Source organism: Bactrocera neohumeralis, chromosome 2 (genome assembly GCF_024586455.1).
Source record: "Bactrocera neohumeralis isolate Rockhampton chromosome 2, APGP_CSIRO_Bneo_wtdbg2-racon-allhic-juicebox.fasta_v2, whole genome shotgun sequence".
NCBI lineage: Eukaryota > Metazoa > Arthropoda > Insecta > Diptera > Tephritidae > Bactrocera > Bactrocera neohumeralis.
In genome coordinates, this window is record NC_065919.1 from 90329984 (window position 1) to 90345492 (window position 15509).

The following is a 15509-nucleotide window of genomic DNA, read 5'->3' on the forward strand; positions in this document are numbered from 1 at the left end:
TTATTGTCATTAGGCGCGGTGCAAGTGCATGTGTTCGTTTATGCAACATGTAATTTTTCCTACGTACTTATGTACAGTACGTAGGGAGAATATAACAATAACAACAATCACAGCAATTATGACGCTGTGATGGCATAAAGCATTAAGGCAATGCAATAGGCGGGCTGTCTGGCAATTGTCTCTTCATTGCAGTTGGTAACCACCGCCTCGACCGTATTTGTGACAGCACTGCTGTGGCACGAATGGCAATAAAGTTGTCTGTGAGTGCCCCACCCTCTTGTTTGTTGTTTTTAAGAGATTTATGCGGCCCAGTGTGCTTTAAGCCATTTAGTGAGGTTATGCACACATATCTCCGTGCAAAAGACACTCGCGGCTTATTGTCCGCCCATGTCATCAGCTGACGTTTTCATAAAAAATCGCCAACGGGCAGAACTGACCTCGTTTTTAAGTTTTATATCTCAATTTTAGGTTGATAGCTTTTGCCAAATGATTTTTATGCAACAGAGCATAATGAAACTTATACATGGACTTTTTGCTCATTGAAAGTTTTTATCTCCCGGAACATATGAAAAAGATATGTATATTCAGATGTTGCATGGAAACATAAAAATTTTACAAGTAAAGATAATATTTGCTTATAATTGCTCTCGAAACGAAAAACGTCAGTAAAAGTTAAGTTGCTTGGTATAAATAAGCACTCCACTACGGTTGGCATCGAACTGGCTGGGGGTCGAAAATTTCACAACATATAAGTTTTTGTTAGAAAAAATATAAGTTAGAATAACTTTGGAATAACAGATTTTAAAATCTTAAAACATGTTGCTCCTGAGTATAGTAGTTTTGTTCACCCAACGCTTGTTTTCATCATCTAAAACTAATCGAGATCGAAATAGGATTATATACATATACAAATGATCAGAGTGACGAGACGAGTGGAAATCCGAACTACTGTCTGTATGTCCGTCCATCCGTGTAAGCTGTAACTTGAGTAAAAATTAAGACATCTTGATAAAACTCGGTACCAGCATTTCCTGCCAAAAAGTGAGAACGAGTTGGTAAATGGGCGTAATCGGACCACAAAACGCCATTAAACGAAAACCTAGTCACTAAAATAAGATATAGAAATGTAATTCAACACAGAGGCTCGCAGTAATCAGGGCACCTGCGAGCTGAAAATTCTGAAAAATCGGCGTGGCTCCACCCACTAATAACTTCTATGTACACAACTCCTAAGCCACTAAAACTATATCAACTAAATTCGATACTCCCTCTATAACGGTAATGTTAAAAACTACTAAAAGTGCTATAAATCAATAACTAAAAACGACGGGGTCATAAATTTATTCTGCGTTGGATTTCGAGGCTGTTTTTTTTGTTGGAGTTAATGCTGATTCTAAGATAGACGAAATTATAAACGACTTCGAAGACTGTCAAAAGTGACATGGCAACCAAGTCGCGAATGCGACGACTGTTTGTTTGATGACAGAAGATATTTCGTTTTGCTTCCGTTCGCTAGCAGACCCATTTGCTTCGCTCTTTAGTCCAACTTTTAGAGAACAGGACCAACGGCGCGATTGTCATTCGCGTACGACAGTAGTCTCTTGTAGAAGATTTTACCTTCTCTATTCAGCTCTACAGCTCGAACTATTTTCTCCAGCAGAAAGAAAAAATCGCACGATTGGAAGTCGCTTTGCTGAAACCTCGTTTGGTATCGAACGGCTCGGAGAGGTCCTTCCTGTTTCAAGAACCTGGGTACCGGATATGTGAATCCCGGTGGCTATAGATGACTTTTTACCAAAATATCGGCCAATGTGTCAGATATAAAATTGAAATTTGGGTAGAATCTTTTCCTGATAATAATATATCTGCGTATCAGAAATTTGTTGAATCGGGTCAATACTTCCGATGGGCCCCATATACCTAAATAAAGATTTTTGAACTTCCAGGTGACCTTATGCTGCATATATCGCCAATATGAGAGTTATCTTAATGAAATTGAGAGAGCATATTTCCGATAACGGTACATATTTGTGCTTATAACGAACAAAATCGGGTAAAAACTTGTCCTAGATCCCTTATAACTAACAGGTCTTTTGTATCTACCCTGGCTTTAATCCTGCCAAAATGTAAGAGTATAAAATGTTTGGTTATATCCGAACTTAGCGCTTCCTTACTTGTTTAAGAAGTGATTTTTCAAAACAATAGGCAAAATGGAAGCGCCAACCGCAACATAAATCGTCATTCATATGTTTATGTTAGACAAAAACCTTATTTGTTTTGATGGTACTAGGCATAACACAAGAAGGGAATTATATTTTTTTCAAAATTTAAAGTTTGGCTCCACATTTTTGTGTGCAGTGTACATTTATAGCAATCTAGCAGTCTCGAAAGAGACTAGGCAATCAGCCAATATGTATTTATAAGTAGAGTACTCCGGCTTTGCTTCGTAATCCTTCAGTGCTCAGCACTGGTAATCGTGAGCTTTCGGGGCTTACAGTTGCATGTTGCCGCTATTAATTTAGTGCTTAAGTAAAAATGTGCCACAACATGCAAAGTTCAATGTGCAGAAAATGCTGCGTGACAGCAATTTAGTTATTTTGTTTACATTGTATTTTTGACCAGTTCAATGCGCTAACTACGGTTTGCAGCTACGCCATTCATACGTATACGGTGGTGTGTGTGTGTATGTGTGCGCTTGGGATGGCGTGTTTTGGCGTCGCTTGAAATTACTCGTGTAGTACAAAACTCGGCGGAGTGTTCCCGTAGCGCCAGTGGAATGATTTTCCGAACTATAAATATTTCAAATACAGCAAACGTTTGTGTGTGTATATTTTTCGTTTCGTATATTTGTTGTTTGCTGGTCGCCGCATAGCGTACGTCACGAGCCAAAAGCCAACCACTGGGGAACGGGGGTAGCCGTAAATGGCAATCTGTTGTGGTTTTTAATGCGGCTAAACTGGTTGCACTTTAGTCTTAAGGTGCCTGGGTACATATACGCACACATATACATACATATGTATTTGTAGATATGCTTGAATGCACGGGCCAGTGATGCAACAACTCATGTTGCAGGAGTGTTGATACATGTTGCTTACGTTTTTTCCCTACTAATTGCTCGTGTATATTTATTGTGTTGGCTTTTGTTGTTGTACCTGTACATGGTGCACGTTTGTCAGTTTGCCACTGCGCAACGGTAATCACCAATCCGTAAGCATAATTTGTCACGTATTATTTGCTGTTATTTGCTGCTCTACACGGCACTGAACACGTTCCGTTGCATAGCGTATATATTAACAAATAAATATAGTAAAGACGCACAAAACACTTGCAGGGATCTCCATTTGTACGAAGCAAATGCACAGACTTTGTTGACTAAGTTTTCGCAATTCTTACAACGCATAGAGGTAAAGGTGGGATGGAGTTTTCCACTTTGTTCTAGTTTTGTATCGCCTTGTAATATCAAATACATATGTATGTGTATGTATGTATGTATTTATATTACAAAATTTGTGATTTGAAGGCACAGTTGAAGGACAATTATTATTTTTGTTTTAAAACAGGTGCTTAAGAACAGTTATGAAATATCCACTATATGGAACTCATGGCTTCAGTAATCTGGTATCATCGGAAAGATGGATGATTTCTAGTTCGTTGGTAGGGCCACCAAATTGGCCTAAGATCCAGCCAAAAAATACACGTTTGGTATAATATGAGCTTACTTAAAGACAGGCACGCTCTGTAGCCGTTATTATCATTTGAAGTAGGCGCTAAGTCCTCCTTCGCACAAGTATTATGTTATTTCAATTTTTAGCTTCGTAACTCGTCTTCGACCTTACCGACTTAGGAGAACGTTGCCAATAGCAAAACTATTGCAGGTATCCCTCACAGAATCATTATATTTAGTGAACCTATTATTGCGACAAGACAGGAGAAAATGAAGGAAAAACTCTCTATGTACAATGTGAATTGGGAAGTGTAAATAAAACGCAAAATATTTAATTATTTACCAGTACTTATTTTTCGCCTTCAAAGTAATCCCCACCAGATGTAATACACTTATGCCAACGATTCTTTCAGACCTCGAAATACTTTTAAAAAGCGCTTTTTGGTGTGCCCTTCGGCTCCTTCAGCGAATTTTGTTTTATCTATTTGATCGACTGAACGGCAATTTCAGTTTTGGAGAATAAGCTAAAATCAGACGGAGCCAAACTGGTAAATATGGTGATTGATCACTGCTATTCATTGGTTTTTTGGCTTTAAATTCGGTCGCAATTGTGGCTCGATGCGATGGTGCATTATCATCGTGTAAAATCCATGAATTGTTCTTCTACAATTCCGGTCGTTCTAGACGGATGTTCTCACGCAAACGTCTCAGTGCGGCCAAATAGAACTTTTTATTGACCGTATGTTCCTCCGAAACAAATTATTGATGCAACAAACCTCGAATATCGAAAAAAATTACCATCACCTTGATTTTTTAGTGGTTTTCGTGTGGGTTTTCGGTTTCGGCTCTTTTTTTCTGCAATTTCGATGATTGTTGACTTGTTTGCCTATCAAATTCATAAACTCATGTCTCATCGGCAGTTTAGGGCTCTCCATGAATGTGGCATTGTAACTCGCACAATCAAGCATGTCCAAAGAGACCTGTTTACGGTACACTTTTTGAAAAAAAATTAGCTTTATCGGCACGAGTCGAGCAAGAACACAAAATATCTAGCAAAATTATTCGAATGGACTAGCTAGATATGTCGGACTCTCTTTCCTGAGGTTTTCAAGCACCATAACCTTCAATTTTTTTAATATTTTCATCAGTTGAAGAGGTGCTAGAAAGTTGTCGGGAACGAAGCAGGTCTTCAACGATATCTCGACCGTCTTTGAAGGCATGCTTTTTTGATTAAACTGAAGCCTTTTCCAAAATTTGCAATGATTCCGCATACGAAATTTGGTTAGAAATACAAAATTTTGGAATTTTTGATTACAATTTCCGGGTACTTGTAAGTCATAATATATATAAAACACATTATTACTATGTATGTATGTATTAACTCAAGGCTAGTGGAATTGATTGTTAGATATTTGTATTCCAACCTTACCCTCTACCGTCTTCTTTATTTTCATCAGTAAATTCAAATGATAGATTCCGATCTATGATAAGTGGTACCTACTTGGTAAAACCTTCTTAGTGTCACATAATCTTGCCAATTAGAAGATTATTTAAAGTGAAAATGGACTAAACAAAATTTTTATTTATTTAATAATATATAACTGTACTATACATAACAAAAGGTTTTATTTCCGAAAATTACAACTTCTGTTAAGATGTCCGAATATATGTATACTTCCTTACCCAAAGGTACCTAACTAAAGATTGAGTGTCAAAATGCACTCTAAGTGGAACATATATCTCCACTAACTGCCAGAACAATTTCGCATTTCAAAAATATTTTTCAAGTTTAAAGTGTTGCAAGTGCGTATGTGCGATTGCATTTATGTATGTTTGTTTGCAAGTACATATATATGTATGTATGAATTTGGGTTCTGATGCAAGAGATAAGCCACAATGCAAATGTCTGTAACTAACAGCAAATAAATGAACCGACTCGACTTTTGATGCCATAATAAATGTTTAGAGGTATTTTCGGCATTGCTGATATGTGCAACGCAAACAGTAATTTATGAAACTCAGCAATTTTCCAACACACATTCATAAAATAGTTGCCTTTGCACACATCTACAGCGTCATATATCCTATGGAAGGCAATTGCCTAAGAAACAGTGCGACGGACATTCAAAAATTTTCGTTTACGCATACCGCAAAGCATTTGTAGTAACTGGAAGAGAAGCCATTGTTTAGTACTTCGTTTTCATTAAGTAGAGCCATGGCTTGAAGCTATAAAAAGCTCGCTCACAATAATTTGAAAGCTTTTATAGAACTTTGCTACACATTATCAGTAAAATTGTACATAGAGTCAATTGTGTGCGCCCATTCATTCTAATATCCAAAGAGCAGCAATATAATCACTTTCGAATTTCTGAAGGCACTTCCTGTAAGGTCATTTGTTGGAGCGTTAGAGTATCGCTGTTGCGGAATTTATTGCATGTGAGCTCATATTGCGGCAAACAAGTGTTAATTATAAATTATAGTGGAAGCCATATGTGCAGAGACCACAGCACTGCAGTCCTTTTATATTATTATGTTTTTAAATTTATTATAATTAACTCACTATTTGTCTTTTTTTAGTGCCACCGGATCGTCCAGTCATTTATGGCCCTAACAGACATGATAAGGCCAGCAATGTGGAGTCGTTTAACGAAGGAACGGATATAGTGCTGGCTTGTGAAGTGACAGGCGGTAAGAAAACTTCGCTACTTTCCCAAAAATTTGTTAATGAGAATCTTAGACACACTGATAGTCTAATTATGATTTCAATAATTTTTGAAACTAGTTCCAAGAAACATGAATATACTTTCTGTTTGGTTTAAATATGTTCTTAAGTAGAAATATAAATAATTTCTTAAAAATGCATCCACCAAATATCATGTGGGATTCAAATAAACTACAGATTGTAAATATAAATTTTGTTTGAAAATATTTTTAAATTTATTTATTATTTATTTATTCTTTTATACTCTCGCAACAAAGTTGCTAAGGAGAGTATTATAGTTTTGTTCACATAACGGTTGTTTGTAAGTCCTAAAACTGAAAGAGTCAGATATAGGGTTATGTATACCAAAGTCATCAGGGTGACGAGTAGAGTTGAAATCCGGATGTCTGACTGTCCGTCCGTCCATCTGTCCGTCGGAAACTACTATAGCTATGTCAACCAAATTCTACATAGTCGTTTCCTTCAGGCATTTCCATATACAGTTCAAAAATGGAAGAAATCGGATAATAACCACGCCCACCTCCCATACAAAGGTTATGTTGAAAATCACTAAAAGTTCGTTAACCGACAAACAAAAAACGTCAGAAACACTAAATTTTAAGGGAGAAATGGCAGAAAGAAGGTGCATCCAATTTTTTTTTTAAATTGAAAATGGGCCCACTTATGGACCAAAAACCATATCTCAGGAACTACTCTACCGATTTCAATGAAATTCGGTATATAATATTTTCTTAACATCCTGATAACATGTACGAAATATGGGTGAAAGCGGTTCACAACCACGCCTTCTTCCAATATAACGCTATTTTGAATTCCATCTGATGCCTTCTCTGTATAATATATACACTAGGAACCAATGATGATAGCGGAATAAAACTTTACACAAATACGGTACTTGAAAAATAAAATATCGATTATCACTTTAACATGCGAGAGTATAAAGTGTTCAGTGAAACCCGAACTTAGCCCTTCCTTACTTGTTTTTTTAGTTTTAATAAAATTTATCGATACCCTTTATCAGCATAGAGATTCCAGCTGTGCTAGTAAACTCTGAAGAATGTCTCATGGAGAGATCGAAATACTAATTTGAACCATCTCTGCTTTCTATCATTTCCGGTACACAAACAACAACGATTGATGCTGTCACATTTGATAATGCTGTCATCTCAACCACCACAATCAACGGCACTGTACCAATACACAACTCCCAACACTACCAACGCCGCTGCATATGGGACCGTGTGGGACCGTTTGGGACAACAACATGCGCTCCGTTACAATTTATGTCATCTTCATGGCAAAAATCCATTTCGTGCTGTTTTATATAAACGAAAAAACTCTTGGTTACGAAAACTGAAAACAAAAAAAATCCGTAATAAAACGAATAACTGCAATGGACCATCAACGAATATAAACTACACCAACAACTACAATGACAACAATAATAAACATGTAACTAACTAATGGCCGCCGCACTCAACTGTGCAACTTAACTGACAATGATGAACTGGCAAAAATATTTCTCAATACCGATTTTTCTCGTTCCTTTGTTTTCCACATTCATTTATTTTTACACAATTTTTTCGGAACGAACTTACCACATTTTTCGTTATTTTTCGTTATTTTTTCACAAACTTTTTATTTTTTCCGCGCGCTTTTGTATTCCTTCAACTCTTCTCTATTATTCTTATTTTCTACTCTTTGCTCGACTTGCTTTTACTTGGCGTAACTGGAACATTACTGCCACTGATGTTGCCATTGTTGCTGTTTGCTTTTGCTGCTGCCATCACTTCGGTTGTTGCCATCGTCGCTGTCATGGCCACTAATAATAAAAAACGAAAACCGAAAACCGAAAACAAAATCACAAACACAAACACAAAAACAAACTATTGTGGACGCCCTTCTGCATCACTGGTGCCTGTGTTGTGGTGTGTGTGTGTGCTTGGTCAACACTTGCAACAGGACGTCCACGTCCAAATGTAACATGGTATTTAGATAATACGGTGATTGATGAATCTTTCGAGCATCGCCCGGACGGCAAGACTGTTAACCACTTGTCATATCCAAATATTGGACGACAACATTTGAATGCGAGATTAGTTTGTGTGGCGAGCAATACGAATTTGACGCCGCCGAACAACAAAGTGGTCATCCTGGATGTCAATTGTAAGTATCACTATTGCAGAATGAATTTCATCCGCCATGAATCCGAATGTGCGGGGACAATCCCATCAGTATACAAACAAGCACAATTTTTAGTGGAAGAAAATAAAATTTTATTTTAAAATTTTTGCTAAGTTTATAGCTTAAACTAAATTTCACTAAAATATTTAAGTAAATTTTGTACTCCGTAAGTACTAACGCTAATAGAATGATTACAATTTATACAGAGATGCACTAAAACTTCAATTTCCTGCGAGTTTTTAGAAAATCTTTTGAAGATTTAGAATGTGTTAGTATATAATCTCAGTTTAAGCACATAATTAAAGTAATACGCTCATAAGTGGTTGTTATTTGCAAATCTTTATTTAATTTGTAGTGAAACCTGTCGCTGTGCACATAATGACAAAGGATCGTTTCGTGTCTGCTGATCGCACATATGACATTGAGTGCAAGTCTTCCGGTTCAAAGCCAGCTGCGGTCATTACATGGTGGCGCAATAACAAGCAGTTGAAAAAATTCACAAAAAATGTAAGTACAACACGGATAACTTACTTCCAAGTCAATATGTTACAATCATAGGCATCTCAGCAGTGTTAGGAAAACTACCGAAATGTTGTCGGAAAAGCCTTTTCATATTTTGTCAATAGATGTCGTATATCTCTATTGCTACCAATCACATTGTGTCATACCATACAATGTTGGAAAGGTGAGATCTTAAGCTTCATTTACCCAAAAAAAATTAAATTTGGTGAAGTTGAAAAAAAGTTACAGAAAAAGACTTTTTCGACTACCCAATATTAGTATATTCGACGGAAGTAATATCCTTCCCTTTGTATGCGCTGGATGACAGGTGCTGGCATCGTGGTACCATTTAATAGAACAAGTAAAAATTATTATTACCGTACGATTCTGTAACTTGAGACAGTCTCAAGTCTCTAAATTTGAGATTTTAAGTTAGAGACAATTTTTGAGACTTGAGATGATTTTGTTATTCTGTAAGTGACAGTCACAAAATCTATTACATTTCATTATTCAGAGATGTTTTTACACTTGAATGAAAATAAATATGTCGATAACAAATATTAAATATTCTATAACATAGTCAAAAAACATAATTATCAATGAAAATAAAAATATATGTTGACTTTGTTTCATAATATTTACGAAATTTATGTAAAATTGGTTTATTTTTAACCTTTTCGTGTTTGAGTTGCTTACAAAATATAAAGAAACGACAATCGATTAATATCTATGATGATCTCTATTCAGTATATTCAAAATGGCAGACAAGAGTTCTTTTTAGTTTTGTGACCTGCTAACTACCAGGTCTCAATATTTTGAGACTAACGCTAGATACTGTTTAGTGAATAGTAACTAGTCTCAAATTGAGACTTTGCCTCAAAATGTCTCAAATAGAGACTAGAGACTGGTTACAGAATCCCGCTATTAATTTCACTTCCTAGTAGTGTGCTTTCTAAAGTAAAGTTACTCATACGCACTGTCTATTTTCAATTGGCTTCATATAAAGTATTTTTCCAAAACCCAATAAAATCAAGAATACAAAGGTTTTATATTGACTAAACTCACAAGAATTTATTTATTACTGGACTATCATACAAAAATGTGCAGTAATCTGTGGTAGAAACCAACTTTCACTTACATATAACGTATGTGAAGATAGCATTTGTATAAGAAAATTTCAGATTAAGAAACCGATGTACCATATTTTATTTTTTAATCACTTGCTACTAAATAATACCGCTTAAATCGAGATTTACCATAATTACGAAACTCTAATTGAACAAAATAACCAAAAATATCATATTATATTTGAAAAGTCTCTATTGTATTGAATTATTAAATTTCGAGCAATTTTCAAACTCATTAAATATTCAATTATAGATACTAATGAAGCAATATTATAAACTAAAACCTTGAATATTATCCCTTAATTATCAAAATACTAATATTTTCAACATTCAAAACTTTTATTGTAAGTAAACAATTTTCCTAATTTTAATCCCACATTCTCTACTGCTCCTGGCAATGCTGCGGCAACCTGCTTAACGCGACCACAACAGTTTAATGAACCCGACAATCAATCTCTAAGCATATTGACATTCACGCCCACTCGCGAGGACGATGGCAAGTATTTGACGTGTCGTGCCGAAAATCAATTCATCGAAAACAGCTCCATCGAGGACAAGTGGCGGATGGTCGTGCACTGTAAGTAACGAAATGCAATTATTTCACGCTCTTTGTGTGCCAGTTTGCTAGTAAAGAGAATGCGCAGTATTTAAATATAATTGTGTATATGTAAATTGAATAATTTCAGCGAAGTGTGGTGGGTAATTATGGTGAAATTACGGCAATAAGTGGCTGTGCTTGGCCGCCAAGAGTGATCAATAACCACCAAAGCGCATTATTAAACGCTGCTATGCGTACATACAAGTATGTATGCAAACACTTCGAAATATGTGCCTGCAGCGCTGGCGGCATTGGCAGTGGGGTGCCGGGCCAGGGATGGCCAATGGAATGTTTGGAAAGTTGCGTTGCTCGTTTTGCAGCGTTTAGAAATAGAGCTAATTCAAATAGCAACTCATGCCCATAAATAAGCCCGAAAACACACACAAATAACCATAAATATACAAAAACCACAAAAATACAAACACTAAAAACTAAATGCCCGTTGTTGGGAATGCCCTTTGACACTTACATTCAATTTAATTCAATTGCGAAGCTGTGTAAATGCTCGAAGCTTTGTGTTGCTTGCTGTGCTTTTGTTACTTTGCCTCGGACTTTGTTATACCCCAGTAAAACCATCTAAAGAGGGTATTATGACTGCATGAATGACGCCCACACAATTGTGTCGGAGATAGAAACGCACTCATGGTTACTCAGGCCGGTAAGAGCGGAAGAGGGGCGGAGAAAGATGTGTATTTTCCCCAAAATATGAATTTAGTACCACAAAATATACCTGAAATTTCAAAATCGGAAACAATCGGAACAAATTCCATTCATGAACATGTGCTTGGCACCAAAGCTTTGGTGTCAGCCGAACATGTTCCCCCCCCCAATCGTTATTTGCGTTCGTGGTCTGGCATGGGTTGTGATTAGAAATGAAATTGGCCAAGTTTGTAATAAAAATAAATTACCCATTTGCATTGCTCGGTGGTGGGCATGCTGCGCTGAGTGAGGCAGTGGGAGCGAATTGTGAAAAGGACATTTCACGGCGAGTGGCCCTGTTGTAGGGATATTGTTCAAAACATATTGCATATATATACGCAAGTTGTTGTTGTTATAAAATATTTACTCGAAGTTTTTGCAGGAGAACACAAAGGCAACCACAACAATTTTGCCGATGTGAAATGTTTAACGGTGACAGACATCGATGCTTTCATCGAGCGAAGCTCCAACCGCCACAAAAACTCTATAAATGGGCCGGCTTAACGGTTCTTTATATTTTAGACCATTCCATCTAACTAGCCAGTTCATTTTGTTAGGATGCCTTTTTGCACACATAAATATTTTTACTGTCGACCGCCGACCATTCACTTTAATATCACCTCTGCTGAGAGATACCTAATTTTGTATGCAGATTACATATATATGAACACGTATACATCCATACACATGCACAATAAGCAGTAGGCGTAATTGCCAACAGCGCCGTTGCGGTTGCTTTGTTTGCTCGTCAACAGAAATTTCACTTTGATTTTGTTATTTTCAGCGCTTTTTTTGCAACTGTCCCCAGAACGAATTTTTATGCTTTAAAATATGTCACACGCGGCGTGAGAAGGCGGCCAGTCCTTTAATATTTTGAGGTATTGAATAGGGTATGTGCAAATGGGAATAAAGCTAAATCCAGGAATAGCTATTATCCACTCATTAATGAAAAAAAAATATAAAAGAATAGTATGCCAAAGATGACATATACTAATGAACATCTCTGAGATATTCGGTGGCGCATTGCTAACACTGAAGATATAAATAAGCTTCATAAATTGCTAAATAATTTTATATATATTCGAAACTCTCTCAAAAGCCGAAAAATAGGGGTGTCAAGTCCACTGTGATCATCATTTGGAGCGAATGTACATTTCATCTCGCATCTGATATAGAGCCAGTTTGCGCATGGAATTAAGGTTTATTGAAATTGTGAATAAAGCCAGGTAGTTAGGTAGGTACAGTGGCTGTCTGACGACGCACCTTGGTCTTTAGAAGGCCCACTGTGATACCACAGAGAATAATACTCCCTTACTATATTGTTTTTTGTGTGAACTACCCCGTGCTTCTGATGAAGTTCGTCAAAGAAAGAAGCTTTGTGTTAGCAACTTCAAAAACGTCGTTCAGAAGCCCTCGGTCTATAGTTACGATTATTTTTCTGTACAGAGCCTTGTATTTTTCCAGGTGCTATGAGGACTGAAAAAATCGTTGGCATAAGTGTATTGCAGCGGGAGGGGATTACTTTGAAGGAGATGAAATGGAAAAAATTCACCTTTCAATTTGATCAAAGTAGTATATACATAATTATAAACATACACTCTTAGTGTTAGCTATGATCTTCACTTGGAAGACATATCATAGAATGTCCCATATTGCAGAAGACTATTTGCGAGGATTCCCTAAGAGCCGACTTCTGTTGGCAGCAAATGTAAAATGACGTTTTGTGCCTAATTTGGCGTTGTCCTAAGAGCTTTACTGATGTATTAGATTCTCCTTGTTTGCTTTCCATATTTCCATTATTGGCCATCATTCTAATATCGTATGTCCTAATTGGTCTAACTACTATTGTGTAGAGCCAATGAGCTACACGAGGCGTTAATCCCAATTTGGGCCCCGCAATCCTTTGCAGATATATAGTGCTCTAGCTGCTTTTTTTACCTTAGCATCTAAGTATTTGTTAGTGAACAATACCAGCTCCGTCTTGCTCCTTTAAGTTTAAATCGCTTGATACAGCCCAACGGTTTATGTAATTTAATATTATTGCCAAAAGGTTAGGGAGAGTTTTCGGGAATTTTCTCTAATTGCCATATTGCCAGCGCAGGCTACAACATGTCCCCATTCTTTTCTAAATCTAACAACTACTTATCTTTGTTAAAATCCAGATAAGTGGATATAACCCGTCTTCTTGAGGTGTACATCTTTGAACAGATCTGCACATCTGTCTGATCTCTTGGAGGACTGTTCTATTAATTTTCTGAGATGTTCAGAGCTGTCCATGTCTTTAAGCATGCTCAGATTGACCCCACACTGGATGTTATTAACTACTTGGGTGTATTCTTTAACCTCAAGAGATTTTTTAATCTCTGCTACCACTGAGCTTACTGCCGTTTCTATAGAAACGCTGCGAAACATCAAATTTTTCTGTGTTTAAATTGTTTATTATACATTAGCTAGAACAAATCTATGTTGGATTTTATAAGACTTATTATATTTATCCCAATCATCCGTAAACATTTTATTATATTTGTACTTACAGATCAACCAACGGCTCATCTCAAAATGGGATCTTCACTAAATCCAGACGATATAAAAGAGGGTGATGACGTCTATTTTGAGTGTGTTATACAATCGAATCCTAAACCCTACAAAATGTCATGGTTTCATAACGTAAGTGCAGTCCAAAAATAGTAGGGACACAAGTTCACAAATATTTGAATATGAGTATTAAACACACTTATTTGCAAACGAGATTCCTGTCCACTCTTCCAACTGCTGCAGCGCATTAAACCATACAAGCACTAAAATAGAATGTGCGCCACACATTAGTGCAAATTTGTTGCACATTGAAACTTTTGAGGACAAAAAGTGTCATATGAAGAAAGAGTACAAAACCCATGGAGTTATACATGTACTCGTAAATGTACATATGTATATCTGTCTCGTTGTATTACAGCCATCACGGTGGCTACACTCATGTCTCACTATGTGCCGAGCATGGAGAATTGTGAGCTATTGGGTGTCACAGTTTTCACAGAGGACTTAACGTCTCATGGTTTTCATAACAACTCTCCAACTCGTTTGAATTTAAAATATCTTCTATGTTCTACCATATATGGTGTAGTTTTTGCGGCATTTTTGCTGATAATTTAACGAAGACTTCACACAATTCATATAATGGCACTTTACTCCGCCTTAAAGTTCAGATGGTCATGTGCACTTTCGCCAGGGAATGCTCTTAAGCTGACGCTCTCTGCTTTCCACATATCATTTTCATTGTTTGCTGCCGGCATTCTTAGTGGCGTTGATGCGTTCATTTCATCGTTTGCTCAACGTTACTTCGCGCAGACTTAAGAATATTGTACAATATACTTAAATTCGTTTTTTCACTTATCTCATATTCTTTTCATTCTCTTCCCGATCCTTTTACGCAACGCTGTGCTTTTCCGCGACCCTACCGAACTACGAAAAACAACGACAATAACAATTTATCATTGGCTCATACGGATGCATCATTGCACTTTAGGGCAAGGAACTGCATCACAACATCTCAGCTGGCATTATCCTTTCGGATCAATCACTCGTGCTGCAGAGTGTCTCACGTGCATCCGCTGGTGATTACACGTGTTTGGCTGTGAACTCGGAGGGAAGGGGCGCCAGTAATCCGGTTTCGTTGCATATACGCTGTAAGTACCGAGTGAAAACAATTTGATTTCATCATTGCTGATTACTTTCTGATGTTATTACATATGTATGATTTATAGTGAGCGTGAGTGAGTGAGTGAGTGAACGCATGTGTTTATACATTTTAAGCACGTCGACACTTGCATGCGGGCATTCAAACGGACATGTTTTATAATAGGTATCCGGGTATGTAAGTCAGTACTGAGCTAACGAATGCTCGTCAATAACGTTATTTACAAAGCATTTTCCGTTAGAAAATCCTATTAACGGAATAATAGCAGTTGATGCTAATTTGCTTAGCGCTGTGGCGGATTTCTCAGAACTACTCAACAG

At 36.9% G+C, this 15509-nt stretch overlaps 1 protein-coding gene across 3 annotated transcripts in view; it reads left to right on the plus strand.

Annotated features, from left to right (window-relative positions):
- The window catches only part of LOC126767718 (uncharacterized), a 125872-nt gene that overhangs the window by 87543 nt on the left and 22820 nt on the right, over positions 1-15509 (plus strand). For all 3 annotated transcript variants that reach the window (XM_050485264.1, XM_050485265.1, XM_050485266.1), the window contains exons 5-10: positions 6242-6352; positions 8349-8552; positions 8926-9077; positions 10631-10775; positions 14032-14162; positions 15019-15178. In XM_050485264.1, the coding sequence (XP_050341221.1) occupies positions 6242-6352; positions 8349-8552; positions 8926-9077; positions 10631-10775; positions 14032-14162; positions 15019-15178 (903 nt within the window). The remainder of the gene's footprint in view (positions 1-6241; positions 6353-8348; positions 8553-8925; positions 9078-10630; positions 10776-14031; positions 14163-15018; positions 15179-15509) is intronic.